The sequence below is a fragment of the Pezoporus wallicus genome, unplaced genomic scaffold, assembly GCF_028554395.1.
Source record: "Pezoporus wallicus isolate ANWC-B61680 ecotype Strahan unplaced genomic scaffold, APGP_CSIRO_Pwel_v1 contig_6275, whole genome shotgun sequence".
NCBI lineage: Eukaryota > Metazoa > Chordata > Aves > Psittaciformes > Psittacidae > Pezoporus > Pezoporus wallicus.
In genome coordinates, this window is record NW_026636901.1 from 1352750 (window position 1) to 1370939 (window position 18190).

The 18190-nt window shown below is 39.2% G+C and overlaps 1 protein-coding gene across 6 annotated transcripts in view; it reads left to right on the forward strand.

Annotated features, from left to right (window-relative positions):
- Positions 1-1705: 1705 nt before the first annotated feature.
- The window catches only part of PRUNE2 (prune homolog 2 with BCH domain), a 144248-nt gene continuing 127763 nt past the window's right edge, over positions 1706-18190 (forward strand). For all 6 annotated transcript variants that reach the window (XM_057402138.1, XM_057402136.1, XM_057402140.1 and 3 more), the window contains exon 1: positions 1706-1742. In XM_057402138.1, coding sequence (XP_057258121.1) covers positions 1707-1742 — 36 coding nt within the window. In that variant the 5' untranslated portion in view covers position 1706. The remainder of the gene's footprint in view (positions 1743-18190) is intronic.

An 18190-nucleotide genomic window follows, 5' to 3' on the forward strand; every position in this document is an offset into this window, starting at 1 on the left:
ACTGACTGCCCATGACCACATACAGAGACCTATTAATTCGATGTCAAAGACGAAACTACTCAGAACACTTTATTTACAGTATATGGGAGTAAGTGTTCTTATTGGTATTAGGCATAAGAACATAATTTTGCTGCCTGCTTAGTAAATTCAGCTTTTTATTCTCCAAATATTTGCTGTTCAGTCTGCCTTCTGACTTTTTTTTTTTTTTAATATACATGCAGCAAAAATGATCCCTTTAACACATAAATTTCCTAAACTTCTGCTTAGCTGCTGTAGCAAGCTGGATTCTCTGTTTCGTTACCAATTTTGCAGATTTTGCTGAGAGGAACTATATACTTAACACCATTTTTTTGCAAGATCATATTGATTTCTTACTTGGCAAAACATTTTCAGTGGACCTCAACTGTGCACCTCAGATTACACAGCAATTCCTGTATTGCAATACTTCAGTTTCAATTTTAGGTTACAAGTATATGTTGTGCAAAACATGCAACCTTTCAAGAGACCTACCTTTCAACAGAATAACAGGAAAACTCAGAGTTCTGAAACACACTAATGTTTTTCAGAAGAAGAAATGTTCCAGTAAACATAGCAGAGTTCAATTTTTTTTTCTGCAGAACACTGTCATTTACAATACTTTGCTTCATGTAATCTGCACAGTGCTTCAGTCCACTCAAATATTTTAATGAAGATTTACCTTTCAGTTTTCAACCGTTATGGCATAGATGAGGATTTCTATTTATTTTTTTCCTGTTCTCCAGAACACTTTGGAACAGGAACATATGATTAGGCGGTGCAGATTGATCATGACAGGGAACTGAGTAATAGGATCTGTAAGATATCATGAAAGAATTAAATTGAATGAGAGTGAATTACACATGCAAGAAAAAGTTTGTTAATAAGGAAGCAAGAGCTTTGCTTTTTCAGTAATTCAATGAGCTGTAAAATAATACACTAGAGAAAAAAATCCCAGATCTCACAGCACTGAATTTATTAATAATTAGTCATCACTAACTCCTCAGTGAGGCACAGCTTGATTGGAGTAGTAACTCTCTGTTATTCAGGTTACTTATTTATAGCTGGCAAATGAAACACACTGGTGAATGATAGTGGTGCGAGAGCACTGGAGAAGCTGTGAACCTTGCAGTTTATCTCCTGATCTACTCTGCTCCCACTGCATGATGTTCCCCTGACTTCTCCAGTTCTGGACAGGGCCTCCATCTCTCCGGCTTTTCACTTCACGTCTCTGTGAAGGGGATGCTGTCTTAGTAGGCTCCCTCCTTTGAGAGCTGGAAATGTGGCTGTAGTTTTAAAGGCTCCCGGGTCCGAAGTGGGAGGCAGGGCAGGGTTCCCGGGGCTGAGACCCAACCCCGTGTCTGCCTCCAACCCCGATGCCCCCCGAGCTCTCTTTGCAAGCCAACCGAGACACCCCCGCCCGAGCGCCCGCGGCATGCAGGTGACTGGTCCGAGCCTGTTGCTTTGAGCCCCCGAGACGGGTATGGGCCCGCCGCATTCCAGCGCAGACCTCCGACCTCGAGGCCCCTTCGCACTCCGCTCCCCTCCGCGCCTGCCCTTGCGGCACGGCCTGACGTCACCGCCCGCGGCGAGCAGGGCGGGGCGGGACCGGAGCAGGCGGGGCGGGCGGCGGAGCGGGTCTGCTCTGCGCTGCGGGCAGCGCGGGGACAGTGCCGCGGGCGGTCAGCACCATGGAGGAGTTCCTGCAGCGCGCCCAGGCCAAGCTGGTGAGTCACGGCGGGCAGCGGGCGACAAACTTCGCCCGGCTTGCCGGTAGTGCGGGCAGCGGGCTCTGCGCCGCCGCAGCCCCGGTGCAGCCCCCGCGGGTGCTCCCGAAAACTTTCCGGAGTGTCGCGGCAGCGCTAGGCGTTGCTCTGTGGGGAGGGCGGTGGGGAGGGGATGGGGCTTGCGACCTCTGCGTCAGCTGGGGTGCGCTTTGGGGGTGCGCTTTCTTCTCTTGCCTTGCTGTCCTATAGTGATTGCTGAATAACGCCCCGCTTTACCAATGTACAAACCCATATTTGACAGGGGTGGCGGGAGGGACACACGCGAACGGCAGCGTGCCATTTGGGAATTATTGGCACACGTGTAGAGACTTTGAAATGCTTCAAGTTGCGTAGCTGAGTGTGGAAAACCATACATCAAAGTCACCGAGAAACTAATTTCTGTGGTCTAAATGTCACGAGGAATAGGGGATAAGTTTTGATAAGCAAAACTCAAAATAACTGAGGAATATGCAAAGTTGATCAAGGACCAGCCCCATAATTGTGTTGCTTCTGCCCTAGGTAATACTGTGTTAGGAATCACAGAGATGCAAAGGTCCTGTTCTCAAATGACTGTTAGTTCAAGCTCTATTGTGCCTGAAACTGCAGTACATTTGTTTACAGTGACTGATAATCTGGCCCCAAACAGTGTGCTTTCCCCCCCCCCTTTTATGTGCAGTGCGAAGGTAGGATGTTTTTAAGACTGGGGTGGTCTTAGGCTGGCTTGTTTCCAATTGTGAGGGTTGATTTTATTCGCAAAACTCGGATTTAAAGTTGTTACCTGCAGTCCTGCTAGCTATCCCAGCTCTGAGGACTGTGTTCAATTAAAGGACTAATGAAGGGCTAGTAAAGAAAAAAAAATCCACAATCTGTGACTGCTAGTTTTGCCCTGTATTCTTGGTCGCTTGGGAACTGTGTGCTTGCAGGGTGCCATCTCCACCCTTTGGGGAGTTGCTGTAGTTAACTAAATGTAGACTTCATTGTTGATGATTAGGAGCATAAGGCCTTTCCTGTACCATAGACCTGTTATGAATCTCTGTAGAGGATGAGCATTTATAAAACCAAGATGGTCTTTCTCCAACAACCATCATTCTCTACATGTAATGATTTGTAAAGGGTGGTTTGTTATACCATCCTTTTTTTTTTGTCATGCATATGTTGGAAATTGTAGAATTAAGGCATTTTTTAAAGGACTGGCAAAATAAAAGAGAAAATTAATTCCTTGGTGGCTCCCTTAATATTTAACTGTTTTGGTAAATATTAGGTGTAAACATGAGGTGTGTCATCTTGGCTACATGCCAACTAAATTGTTTTACTGTGTAATTTTTAGGCATATGTAAGGTGTTCCCCTTATATGTTCATGTAAACAGTCTGAACTTTGGTAACCCCATTAAAAGATACTGCATAGCACAGTTACTTAATATATTTTCACATCAGCATTTCATATATCGCAATATTTGAATGGAAGATTTAGTTTTGACATTTCCTGCTCAAGTACATCAGAGCTTGTCTTACTTAATAGACATTAATTATGCTATGATGGTGGTCCCTTCTGCGTCATTAGTAAATGGCAAGCAAGAACAGTAAGAACAACTGGATTTTACTACTAAAAGGAAATAGTACATTAATATTTCTGAATAGCTGTTGATAATCAGAACAGATTTGACTGGAAAACTGTAATCTGAAGAGGCCCATGGATAACATAATATTATTTATTTAATTTAGATGAAACAGGGAGAACAACAAATGAACAGTATCCCTTTTTATTCCTGCTATTATTTTATTGTGTTTTTTTTTTCAGAAGAAATGCAGGCTTTGTACCTTCTAAACTGTGGAAGAAAAAAGTCACAACTATTTGGAGAAGGTTTCTTCCACAGGATTATTACAGTGGGGGAGTTTAGTTGTGTGGTCACATCAGCTGAGCATGGCTGGGGAAGAAGAATCTGAGCATCTGTTCGGTTTAGAAAAGATTTATGAATCCTACAGGTTGACTTAAATTTGCCAATTTACTTTGTACCACAGTAGCCTGGAAAAGATAATCCAGAGTAATTGAAGAGTAATTGAAGGTTTGCATTCCGCAGCGCAGAAAGCTGATGATATGTTTTCCTTCCTGCTTGGTCCAGACTTTTATGGGGAATCTTTCTCTTCTGAAAAAAGGTCAACTGAGCTGAAGGCAAACAAGGGGCTATGTTTGGTTTGCACTGACTTAAGGTAAAGAAGCCCGAGTAAATGGGCGAATGGCTTAGTATTAATAGGTTGCTGTGTGTTGCTGTGCTGCTGCGGCTGTATCCGTGGAAGACGCTAAAGTGTTACAGTTGTATCTCAGAGGCCTGATGATGCCAGTCTTAACAGTGATAGTATTTCACACCATAGGTGTGAAACCTGATCTTGTTAGGTTAAACAGATTACATTCACTGACTACATAATTACTACTCATTCTGAGTAAAGGAAAATTTTCTTTACTCATGAACAATAGCTCCAAAAGAACAATTGCCCCAGACTGAGCAAGGGAACCTATTACTGCAAGTGCTTCATCATGCATTTGGGTCTGGCTCCAGCCACAACATTAATCAAGGTTTTTTTTTCTACAGTCTTGGAGTACACCACACAAAAGACTTGTGCATTTTTGTTTTCTAAGACTTTTGTGTTGCGTATTTTCATTGACTGTTAGAGAGAAAAATTCTTGGCATATTATTTTTTGATAATAAAGTCTTCATCAGGCTATTCTTTCTTTAAGAACATAGAATTTTGCTTTTGTAACTTGCCATGTAGTCACAGAACATTCTCAGTGATATTTTTTCAGTGCCGATTTTTAAAATTCTTATGTATAATCGGTGAAAAACAAAGGGGAAAAAATGTTAGAAGGCAAAACAAGGCAGAATGTAAGAGTTGAGATACTGACATTTTAGGGCATTTACAGCTCAGTAAGGCTTTTCCGAAGTTTTTCCTAAGTCTAGTAATAATGTGAGAATAGTTGAGACTAGGTGTGACCAAAGGTCGTTCTAAACCAGTGTTCTGCCTTGGCTAAGGGAGGGTTGTTAAGCAGTAGAATATACAGGCTTGCTGATAAGGTGTTGAAAGCTTAGATCAAAATGTGCATCTGAACTACTGTGATAGTCACAGCTCAAGCCAGAGTTTTACAATTTTATCATGCAGTTTGTGTGAGTGGTGCAATATCCCTTTCTGTTTACTTTAAACCATATGCCTGACAATTTTAATGGGTGTTCCATGGTTCTTATTCCTCAAATGAGTATTTGTTGTTCATTTTCCTGAGGTGTTTAGTTAAGCATTACCATATCCCTCTTCTCTTCTCCCATTTTCAAGCTGAGTTTCTCTATCACCACTTCTTAGGTGAAAACTATTTGCTCACTCTCTTTATCATTGTGGCATCTCTCTGAATATTTTATAATTTCATTAACCCTTAAAAGTTGTGGACTGTCTGCTGTATTTAAGGCATTAGTACATAAAAGACTTTGATGGTAGTATAGCAACATATTTTTTTTCACTTTCTTAAGAGTTCTTGATATCCTACTTATTCTATTCTTACTTATTCTGTTTTACTGTCAGAAAGCATTTTTCTGGTGCTTTCAGTGTATCATTTAAAATGAATACATGATGGGGTTTTCTGCTTGGTAATACTAACGTTAAAGCCCGTTTGGCTGTGAATCATACCTAAACATAGTTAAAAAAATGGACGTGGGGTTGTTTCCTCACATTTTCCCTAGTCTGCACTCTCAGTTCTCATTTCATTTACTATTTTATTACCTAGTCCTGCAGAATCATGAGTCCTTTCTACAGCCCTTGCAGCCAGTTTTAATTTGACTCTCCTGAATTATCTGGCATTCTCTGCAGTTTTTGCCACTTCGTTATTTGCCTGCCTGTCCTACTGGAAGTAATATCATTTATTATTTATGGATATGGAGAACAGTACATATCCTAGCACATATCCTTGTGGAGAATCCTTCACAGACACTTTTTCCTCATTGTGAAAACTAACCATTTGTGTCCTTGCTTTTAGTTTTTTATTATGCCGTGAGAGGATTAGAGCCCCCTTTTCTTTTATGATTTAGTTTCTTGACTAGGCTTTGAAAACTTTTCAATAATATTTCTGGAAACCCAAGTACAATGCATTGACTAGCTTATCCTTCTCTGCATGCTTGTTGAATTAAAGAACTTTAAAAGACACTGTACGAAAATGACGTACTTCAGAAAACCTTGCTGTTTCATTCCCAGTATACATTTACTGACATGTTTGGTGATAATTCAGTCTGTCTTTCTCTAGGTTAGACTCTTTCAGGCACAGCTAATTTCTCAAGTGGGAGAAGAATGATCAGTCAGTACATAATTTTGCACTTCTTAATTAGAAAAATGAATCAAAAGTTTAAGGCTTCAGTGGTGTAACTTCAGGACAATTATCAGAATGTTAAAGGCAATTAAACAGAAGTAAAAATTCTGGAATTATGTATTTAGTGATTCTCTGATGTGAGATACTGTGTGCTGCATGAGGTAGTTAAGTTTGGTGTTTTTCAAGTAATCTCATTTGCTTTAGCCTGTTTGCAGTAAAGTGGAATGACTGTGAGAAGTCAAATCAAGGGAGTTTGTCAAGAAAAAAGTTGTAAGAATTTAAAAAAAAAAATAGAAAAAATTGACAGAATTCCTCCTGAGACATGCTGAGACAATGGCTGCCAGCCAGTACTTTTTCCCTGGCCTTAGGTCTGTGCTTAATGGAGAGCCTAATGCTTCATATGCTGGCTTCAGGGAAGTCAAAGAGGACAGAATGAGCCCTGGAAAAATCGTAATGTGCTGATGATACTGAGATACCAATACACTGCAGCAAACTGCTTCAAACTAGCAACATGGTCCTCCCTCTGCAGAGAACAGCAGATTAGCTGGGGAAGTAATCTTTCTAAATGCTGTGTCATCTTCAGCAGTTGACAGCATTTGGAAAAATCCCCAAATCTCCTAAAACTTCAAGTTCATTTAATCCCTTGTTGCTGTAAGAAAAGAGTCTCTAATGCTAGACCAATGTTACCCCTGACAGAATTACACACTGGACAAATGGGGAGTTATGGCCCCAGACAGACGTGTCCAGAAAAAAATTGGACTGTGTGACTGGACATTTTCCAAAGTGAGGGCCAGGCCCGTGGCTGGGGAGAAGCCCTTGAGAATAGGAAAAAAAGGCTTCCAAGACATTGCTTTGATAGATAAAAAATGAATGTTGTGTTTGTTTCTGAGGCAAAGAAGCTCAAAGAACAGTTACTGATGATGGCATGACTTGAGCAGATTTATGTGACCACAGTTTATAAAACAAGCTGAGTCACTTACATGTTTATTCATATTGCCTTTTATTTATCTAGCTGGAGTTTTGTTATCAATGACAGGCAGTGGTTACTTTGAAAATAATATTTGATTTAGCTAGAATAAAGGGGTGGTTTTATGGGAAGTGAAAGACATTACAGAAGTGAAGCAGAAGTTTTTTTTTTCCCAGAAATTGCTGCACTTATCCAAGCAGAGAGGTAAAAAAGCTTTCAGGCAGTAAGACAAGGAATCAGGTCTTCTCTGCATTAATCCAGCAGCACACAGGGGACTTGACTCCATTTAGCAGGGCACTTTGAGTTTGTACAGATTTAAGAGTATGAATAATGATATTGACTTCAGTTGGAAAACTCGCATGGATAGGTTGTACATACACGCAAAAATGTTGCATAATCACAGCATTACAGCTGATTAACCTTTTTTCCTTAAATCAGTCAGAAGAAACCATGTACTCTGCAGCAAGAACTTCAGAGTCAGGGTTCATGAGTAATGTGGAAAAAAGAATAAACATTGCAGTAACATAATTCTGAGATAAATATTTAAACAAAGAATAGTTGTGAGCCATGCTGAGCAGATTCAGTAATATTAAAGGGCTTATAGAGATGAGAGAAATTATTAGAAAAATATTTTTGCAGATTCTTTGGAAGAGTATTTCCAAATATAGATTCAGTATGAGGAGAAATATATCAGAGTATGAAAGCAGAAGATGGAGATGGGATTGTCACTGTAATGCAAATAAGACATGCTTATACGGTGACCTTAAGTAATTTTGGGATGCAGCCTTCATATCCCATAAGGAATATAAGGACTAATATACCCTTGTATGTTTATACACATCTTTATTAGGGAGGGTTATGTCCTGGTGTCCTGTAGACTGTCTGTTTTTCATCATCATTATGCAGTTTCAGGTGGAATGCTTCCTTCTGTTTTGTGTACCATATAGCCAAAAATATTTCTTAAATGGAAGAAGAAATCAGGGGATCATAACAAAGTGATTTAAAGAATTGAATTCCAATGAAATAAAAATTCACTAAATGTAAAACTTGATTCAGTTACTGCTGATCTGAGATATGTGAACAGTCTGGATCTTTGGGGTATTAAAACCAATGCAAAGAAGGAATTGTTCATTCATGTACATAGGTATAAAAAAGACAGCGCAAAATGGTCAGCACAGGCTTAATAACAGGAGGTATTTCCTGAAAATTAGGTTTTATAGCTAGGAGAGCCTTCTCCCAGAGGAAGGAGAGGAAGCCCTTTCATAAAGGCAAACAAAATGAAACCTGAATGGGGTGAACATGTGTAAGACTACACTAAAAAACAACCTACAGCTGTAAGGAAAATATATTGGGTGATTTAATAGACTTTTACAGTTCCACTAAAGCCATACAGACTACAAACATGTAGCTGAAGCTGAGATTTAAAATGCCCTTTCCCCATGGATTTTCTTAGGTTTGGAGGACAGAAATAAGATTTTTTAAAATATGGCATACAGACCTTGCTTTTCATCAGCCTTTGGTGCAGTGATATTTTCTCCTTTTTCACACACACACACAAAAATTAAGAAAAAAGGTGGAAATGGAAGAATAAAGCATTGCTGAGTTTTGGTGAATTTTCCATCAGTGGAGGTGAAGTACATCAGATTAATCAAGATTAAGCCATGTTGTATCCTCAATAACATTTTGGGTGTTGCATCATTGCATGTGTAGCTGCAATACTTTTTCATTGTTCTACATAGAAATAAATTCTAAAGGCATTTGAATGCAATATATTAGGGTATTTACTAGAGTATCACACTACCATACCATTATTTTAATGTGGTAGTGTAGTATTGACCAGGATCCTGTTGTGCTAGGGGCTATACAAATACTTCATAAAATAAAAATCTATTCAATCACTGTCTTAGAGAGTCCGTAAAGTAAGTTGGAAGACAGGTAGGAGGAAGCAGATGATTCCAAAGTAGTAGTAGGGTGGTAATAGGTAAGTGTGATAATGTATATGTTTTCTAACCTATCTGTTAGCATTCTGGCAAAGGGCAGCTTTGAAAAAAGGAGGATGGAGAGGTTTGGAAACATCTTATTAAGAATAGGGACAACATAGGAGGAAATGAGAAGATCTGATTACTCTTTCCATTCCCTGCTATTGGCTGGCTGGAGATAAAAGTTATTGAACAGGAGATGATAGGTGAAGCAGAGGAAGGTTTTGAAAGATTTCAGTGTAGTTTAAGGATTCTGCTAATGTGTTGGAGCAAGGAGAACCAGGAGAGAGAGGCCTATGTGGGCAGAACCAATATGGCAGGGTCAGAGCCACAGATGAGGTTTCCCACAGCGTAGTTCTGGAAGCTGCCAGGTTACCTCTGTTGAAGCCAAGTAACATTTACATGATTAAACCATCATGTAATGATAGCTAGAGTGTTAGCTCCAAGGGGAGGTAGGAGAGGTTGATGAGGAAATAAACCAACTGTGGGACTTTGCAATAGGCGCTATGTGTGTGTGCAAACTGAATACGATGCCAAGATTACAGGCTGGAGTGATGGATGGGATACTTTTGTTAAGGCCTTTGTCTCTGTTATATATGTCCCTGTGACAGAGAGGTGCAGTAAAAAGAGAGGGAGTAAAAGCTTAGCTTTAGCCATGGTGAGCTGGAGTGCCTGGTAAGATTATGCCAGAGAGGGGAAAAGAAGGTGTAGGATTTTACTGTGAAAAGGGCAGGACTAGAGGAGCACTGCAGTTCCTTTCACCAGCCTGGAGTCCTGAAGGGGTCAGGCTCAGAGTTTAAATTACTTAAATGACATCCCTGTTAAATTCCTTTTCTCCAGAGAAGAGATCCAGGTGCCAGCAACAGTTAGAAAGGTCCTTATTAATTAATTATATCACTTGTTCTAATGAGATGCAAATATACTGCAGCACAGAAAGGACAGAGGATGGACAGTGAAAAGGTTAGGAACATTTCAGAAAACGATGACGTCTGGATGATGTCAGATAGTTCTCTTTCCTTGTGCTGTATCATTTGACAATAATTGAATAATATGTAATAGATCTAATAGACCTGGGCACTGGCCCAGTTCTGTCTTGCACAGACATAACCTTCTTTTGTACATTACCCTCTAGCCTCAATTTATTAGTCTTAAGTCTTCTTACGTCAGCCTCTGTCTAGAGCTAGACAGTGAGATTTTGCAGCATACCTGACATGATTCATGTGTTTTTTTACAATTTGATTTTGCTGTATTTTGATAGCAATAATTGAGTTCATGGGGTGGTTTTTTTTTTTTTGAAATTCACACAGGTTTGATTCTCATTTAGTTTCCTGTGTGGAGCTGGCTCTGTATGCAATTCCTGACACTAACTAACGAAGTTAGCTGCAGAACCAGCCTTTGGTTAGTGACAGGCTATCATCCTGAAGTGACCTTTTCCCTGATGGTTAATCTTACTGTGCTACATTGTGATACAGAACATAAGAGTTATTATACTTTCTTGCTCTTATACAACAGTGATTAAAAAGTCCTGAGCAAAGATGAGTTGGGAGGGAGGAAGAACTGTCTGAATTGTTTCTTCAGATACTACCATGCTTTTGTAACTCTTGGAAATAAGTGCAGTCAGAGTCTAGTGTGCTGACAAGAGAAGGGCGTGTCTGCTTGGTGAATTTTGTATGTTGTTCTGCAGCCAGTGGGATAGGAGGAAAGAAAGGAACTGTGCTTTTCAGTTTGCTTTTCTAAATGAGAAGCAGAATTGCTTCACTTGAAATATATTTGACTCTTTGTGAAGCAGCAATAAATGGTAAACTTTTAAATACTTGGAGGGACAGTCTCTTCTAAATATAGACAATTGGAGAGTGATCAGTTGACTGATTCAGCAGCTTTTACTTAACAAAGGTTTTAACACTCAAAGTCATTTGCACGGCTGGCTGGATTGCAGATGGAGTACAGTGACAGGTTAACTTGCTGAAAAAGTATGCTACTATTTTTTTGTCAATTCTTGTATGCAGTCCTCATAGATAGAGAGACTGTATCCTGAGCATTCACATTGTTTAGGAGAGCAAGTAGCTCTATGTGAGCTACCTGTGTATTGTGTGTTTAAGAGATTTGAATCTGTAAGAGACTATATACTTCTGCTCCACCACCCCTCGGGGAAATATGTGCATTTTTCTCATTGTGATATGATGGAACTGTAGAGGCTAATGATAGATCAACTGTGCAGTTGCTGCAACTAGCTTTAAAATGGTGCATCTTGTCTATTTTTTACATAAAGTTGTTTTGTGTATGAGAGGAAGAGGTGTGGGAAGGCTTTGTACAATTCTTTCTGCATATTCTGAGAGGCTAGCTACATGAACTCAGGTAAAAACAGTTCCATGCAATTATGTGGAATTTGTTTACTCTCTTGAGAATTTGATGCACGCTAGAACTTCAGCATTGGCAGTCTTAGAGAAACAAACAAAAGCAATGACTTCATTTATTGTTTGGAAGGGTGGCATGACTGTGCATTAAGGGATTCATTCCAGGGATGAGAAAGTGGTGCAGACTGAAGTTCTAGTCATTCATCTCCAGAGACATGGACTCATATCCTGTTTTAGATCACATGTAAAAATGAGTTAAATGATCTAATCTTAGCAGATCTTTGTTCGCCTCTCAAAATCAATGCAGAGTTTTCATCTGGCGACTTTTGCTCAGTGGAAGAGGGATTTCTAAGGCTGGGTCTGAAGTCTTTTGGCTGATCTGTTTTGTGAAGTTTGTGCAGTAGTTGGTGATATAAGCTTGTCTCAATATCGTAGTGTTAAGCCTTCATTTAAAAAACAAACAACCAAACCAAACCAGCCATCAGTTTAGCACCTCCACCCCCCATGTGAGAATTGGGCCAGTTATAATCTCGTATTCTGAAAAGACAGTTTATTTCCAGACTATAAATAAAACACAAATTACAGTTGGTAGAGTTAACAAACTGATCTAAAGAAATAGTTTCAGTTTAGTTTAGGCAAGTATGAAGACTGTGAAGTCTGCTTGACTGAAAATGCCGAGGTATTGTTTCTTGGAAATAGAGCAAGTTAAAGTATATACCCTACTTGTCATGGAAACAGTTTATATGCCATTTCTGTGTTCTCTCTCTGTCCCCACATAAAATAATTCAAATGTGTCCCTTTACCAAATTGTCTATGGTGGCAGAAACCATTGCTTGAGAAAACTTTCAGACTTTCTATTTGTTTCATTTGTTTGCTTGCTTGCTTTTTCCTAACCATTTTGTACAACTTATTTGAGATTTTATTCTTGCTGTCAAATGCCATGCAGCTTTTCTATCAGATTGGGAATTCAAGTTCTGCTCAGTGTTGCAGTGGTGAAAATAGAGAGTAATGCCTGTTCTGGTAGCATTAGTTTATGTTTATATTGACAAAAAGAGAAGAGATTGGTTTCAGTGTGCTAAAATGGAACAATAAATATAAAAATGCTTTCTTTTAATGCAGACAGGAATAAGCAGGTGAACTCACCTTCTTGCTGCCTTTTCTGCTCAACTTGTAGCTTCCAAAGAGGGGAAAGTAATGAGATCTTTACTTACATATTTAATTCATTTTCTTTTTCCTGTTTTCTCTCTACTCTTTCTCCTTTCCTGCTGGTAGGATATTTGATAGCCATGACATTGCCATGCTGCATTTAGGAATGGGGGCACACGTACCCATTGTGTGGGACTAGTGTAGTGTTGCGGTAAATTTCAGCATTTTGAGAATGCTGTTGTATAAATACTTTGCAATTTGTCATTTCCTTCTGTGCCAACCAGTCAGGTACAGATTGGTTCTTTTGAGTGCCTTACAACTTTTAGGGTAAATTGGCCTTCTAACATATGATTGTTTATGAACTGCCATTTTCTGTTCTACCTTACAGCATGCTGTCCACTGCTACACACCAGACAGTTCATCCTATCTGCTTTTGAGATTATTTCTCTTTGCATTTTGCACTGGGAAATAAGCAAAGATGCTAAACAAGATGTGAAATAACTGTTTAAATCTTTCTATCCCTGCTTAATTACATGTATCCTCCATTGTTAACTAAGTGCTTAATCACTTACCTTACAAGCTATTTAGATATTAATTTTAATTCTTTGCACATTTCAGTTTTTCAGAGCTTAAATTGATGCTGTTTGATGATGTTGTGGAGAAAGCAACCTAGTTAGTAGCCATATTAAGTAGTGATTAAAATCTAGCTTCTTTTCTCCCAACCAGATAATAATTACTGATACTGAATTAACATCAGTCTGTAAGAGCAGAATCTACTCTTTGCTTCCGTTAATCAGAAGTGATTATACAAATTAAGCTTTTGGATAATCGAGAGACAAGGGATTCTGTTTAAAAAGTACTAAGCTTATGGCAGATAGCAGGGAAAACCCAGCACTATTTCATAACATTGTTTTGAGCTGAGGCAGCAACCCTGCAGTACAATAGAGAAGTTACAGCTGGAGTAGTCATCTCAGATGTTCTGCCCAGTTTGAAAGCTTAAATGGTGAGACAATAGATTGCACTCCAGCTGTTGTAAGGTGAGAACATCTCCTTCAGATGCATTAAACTATCTGTTACAGATTCATTGCATTGTGAGAACATGGAACTTGCTTTAAAGTACAGGTTTGGATTTAGTGTTTCCAAAGTGACTACTTGGATCCTTTAGGAAGAGGGCATGTATGTTAGAAAAAGAAAAGAAGCCAAGGCAGAAGAAATTGGAAGAAAGGTATAAACACTGAATGTGGCTGTCCAACCTGGCAGCCCAGCCTTACCAGTTTTCACTTAGCCTGTGTTATTAAAATACCACTTTCATCTAGCTCAGTTGCTTGTGTACTTGCACTTTCCGTCACTTGCACGCACAGAGAAAAAGCTCAGACCCTCTCTTTCTGCAAGCAGGTTAATGGACTAAGGAGACCTTGCGCAAATTCTCAGCGTTAAAAGCCTAAACCTGACCACAGCATGACGTTGATGACTATCTCTGAAATCCCACTGAACCAGCCTGGGAATGGTGTCTCTGCTTTGTGTGCATGTACTCGTGTGTGCTGTAGTGTGTCTCCCAACAAGCATGACTGATGTCAAGCTCAGGTGATGCAAAATGATGCTGTGTGTTATATTTCCCACTCACCTCTAGGACAAGAACAGCTTCTCCTAGAAATTGCTGAGATGTGCAAGAAAATTCCTGAGGTGACAGGGCTGTAGACTTTACCGAATAAGGCTGGCCTGGCTGGTGTTTTCATAAGTATTAGAAATACTGTCCTTTTAGGTGAATTTACACCTCTAAAAAAGGGCAAACTTAGACTTTTCTTATGCCCCTATTGTATGCTGTAGCTTTTGCCTTTCTGGCAAAAACTGTTCAAGAAATTAAGTACTTTTAATGCTTGATATTTGCTTTGTTTTAAAGGAAAAAATTGAAGGCCTTGAGGGCAAGACTTCCAAAGAGGAGCAGCTGAGATCACTTGGTTTGTTCAGCTTGGAGAGGAGAAGTCTGAGGGGTGACCTCGTGGCAGTCTAAGATTCCCCAACGAGAGCAGCGGAGGGGCTCATCCCCTCTCTCTTGTGACCAGCAATAGGACACAAGGAAACGGGATGAGGCTGCATTAGAGGAAGTTTGTACTGGACACTGGGAAAAGAGGGTGGTCGGTCACTAGAACAGGCTCCCCAGGGAATTGCTCACAGCACCAAGTCTGTCAGAATTCAGCGAGTGTCTGGATGACGCTATTAGTCATATGGTTTAGTTTTAGGTAATCCTGTGAGGAGCTGGGAGTTGAATTTGATAATCCTGATGGTCCCTTCCAACTTGGGATATTCTATGTTTCTATGAATTATGAAGAGCTTTTAGTTCTGCATTTGAAACTAAAAGAAATATGATAAACAAATCTTTGCAAACTTTTCTACAAAATCTGAAATAGATCTGTTTGTCTTTATAGCCATAATTCAACATGGTTTTATGTGTATTTTCAAGGCTGGATATTAATAAGTATGTCATTAACAGGTACGTTCATAGCATCACAGGTTCTTAAGAAAACATTTCAGTTCAACTGGCTGTCATTTTTAACAGAAAAGAGAGGCCAGGCTCTGTCCCCGAGAGATCTCAGCAGAATCCACAGCTGCAGTAAATAGAGCAAGTGACTGGATGTCACTGACACTGTACACAGCTATAGCTGAAAGATCATTTATCTTCAAGTTAAAAATATTTAGCCCTCACAATAGGCTGTTTTTCTGTGACGGTCCAGAGAAGCTAAGTAGTGGCATGCTTTCTAATTCGAATATGCATGGTACTTATTTATTTATTTTTTGAAGAGTAACACTCCATTGTATTTGTTTTGACGACCGCTTAACACATTTCTGACTGTTTAGAAAGTAGCTGATTTTTTTGATAATTTGATGTGAGTTAGATTGATAGGTGATAGACAGAAAAGCATATTGTATGCAGAGAGTTAGAAACCACTGCTGTAATAAGAAGAATAACCAAAAGTGTGCAAGACAGATAGGAGGCAGGGCAAGGGACTTCTCTTGCACATTCTGCATCTTTACAGAATACTTGGGTATCTGCAAGCCCCATTCTAGCACTGTGCATAAACAGAGTACTATTTTGAATAAGATTCTGGTCTGACACACTGAAGTTAAGAATAATTTGCTGGTAATCATGGAACTTTATTTGAAAAGATTGGTGGGTCAAGGGCCAAGGCCATGAAGTGAAAAACCCTGAATAAAAAAAAAACAAACACACCCCACAACCCCAAATAAACAAAAAAACAAACAAAAAAAAACAAACAAAAAAGAGAGAGAAAAGTGGGAAATGGAATGATAATATGAAAGATACTATTTCTTGAATACAAAAGCGTCGTATTTGGTTCCTGGTTCTGTCAAGAATCTAAATAATATTGAAAACTTGACTTGAGTCTTGAAAGCTTACTCCTTTCCCTATATTTACATTCTTTGTCTAAAATTTTTAGTTACTATTGTTAGAGAGATACTAATTTCAGGGGCCCAGCTTTGCATAATTGCAAATGTTTCTGAGGGCATTTAATTAACACAAATCAACATACATAGAGTTTAAAATAGCTCAGACCCACTGAGCTTTAGTAAGTAGGTCTTTTTCCTGCTAAACCATTCTGAAAACACCTACATAGATTTGATAGTTATACTGGGAGGACAGAAAGTGTAAATCAATGGAACCAAATGTCAGTTGGAAATAGCGGGGTATTTCCAGTCACAGAGAGATGGGTTTTCTGCTCCCTCTCCTCTTTGGTGCTTATAGCTTGTGCTGCTTTATGGTCTGTGAGAAGAAAGGCTTTTCTGTGTGTTCTGAAGGAGGGTATGCTGTGCCACAGTGCTATTTCTATTTTGGACATGGTGGTCTATCATCCAGCACCTAATACTAAAGCTGTCTATCTCTTAAAACACATCTCTTTTAAGTGCATTTTTTTGCAAAGGCTATGGAGGAAAGAATCAACAAGTCTGATTTTAGCCATTTGTCATCTGCTCTTTAATTCAAGAGATTAGTGCCAAATCCTTGAATTGGACTTGCAGTCGGTGGGGAGGAAAAAAGAAGGCACAGAGTATTAGTGCAATGTATTCTTTTTAGCTAATGATAGTCCGTAAGTTAAATATATTCAGTAAGTCAGGTGTGATATCTTTTTGTCCCTGTCCTCAGGCTCACATTGCCGCTGTACCACGAAATGGGTAGAAGGGTGGGAATCGAGTTGGGTCTAATTCCGGTTCTGCAGTGCTGCAGTGAGGAGAACTGGAGCACACATGCAGAGGACCGATCATACGATTTTTGAGGTGGGGACGGAAAACAGGATCTCTCTCTGTGCACAACATCTATGCGGAGCATTAATTCCTGAACTTAATCCTTCACACTTAAAGTCTAAATACATAGAGAACTAGTTCTCTTATATTCCACATTATTAAATAGGAAGATATGCAGATACTCTGCTCTACTAAATGCAGCTAGCATGGGTGCATGAATATGTGCACACCAGCCCCCAACATCCAGTGTCCAAAGTCCATACCTGTGGGCACTTCTGTATCTGTAATGTTAAAATCTTCCTTTCTGATGGTAACATAAAACTGTGCTCCATAGAAGTTGCTGTAATTTCATCCCATCACAGACATGAAATTTAGTTTCTTCATAGAAACAGGTAAATTCTCAAAAACAAAAAATGTGGGAAGGAACATAAAATGTGAAAGAAATTTAGGAGTGAAAAGTGAAGTCAATACTTCCAGTAATTTGGAGGTAGAAGCTTGACTGAATTATAATTCATAAAGTAAAGTTTGAAGAAAGGGTGAAGTATCTTTACTGAGATCAATAGTAAGGAATCGAATAAGAAGCACTAGTACAGCTCAGCGTTCTGTGGTGAGACCAAAGATATTTTGGAGGAAATAGGAGAAACATACTAATACTGTTTCTTCAGAAAGCTGTTAAGTGTCATACTCTCTCTGCAACTTTACTCTGAGGTTCAGTTTGATCTGTAATTTCTATTAATGTCAAATCTGTGGGTCTGGAGAATCAGTTGCACTTACATGACATTAAAAAGTGCACTTTCTTATCCAGGAACAATAATATTTTGTAGAATAGCATACTGCTGTGTTTGCTTTGGACAGAATTTCTGAAATAAATTGCTTTTTAAAAAATCTTTCTTCTTTGCCTTTCAGAATGTTTATGCCATGTCTCTGCTAATTTAATTATTGGTTACTGGCTGTCATGTTATTGGCATCATTTAGCCATGATGGATGAAGGAAGTGCTTAGACAGGGATGGTGTCTGTCTTCTGTGTCTTGCTGTTTGCAAAGTATTCAGACTTCCAAATCCAATTGTAATTTTTTTTTCCTGAGAAGTTGTACATTAATTAAGAGATTTGTTATTTAAATGTTTTCTATTACATTCTCTGAATGCTGTTTTTTATGCTGAAGTGTTTCGGAAAAGAGAATTCCACTCATGAGCAGAAGTTCAGTGCAAATTTCATTTAACTGTGTTACAAACTTTTCCCATGTCATGAATTTTTAAATGGTGTTTGAAGTTGAGTTTCCTCTTATTGTTAAGTGCAGCTATCACTTTGTATCACATTAATATACTTCACAGACTATGTGTTAGCAGAGTAAAAACTGCAGTTTTTC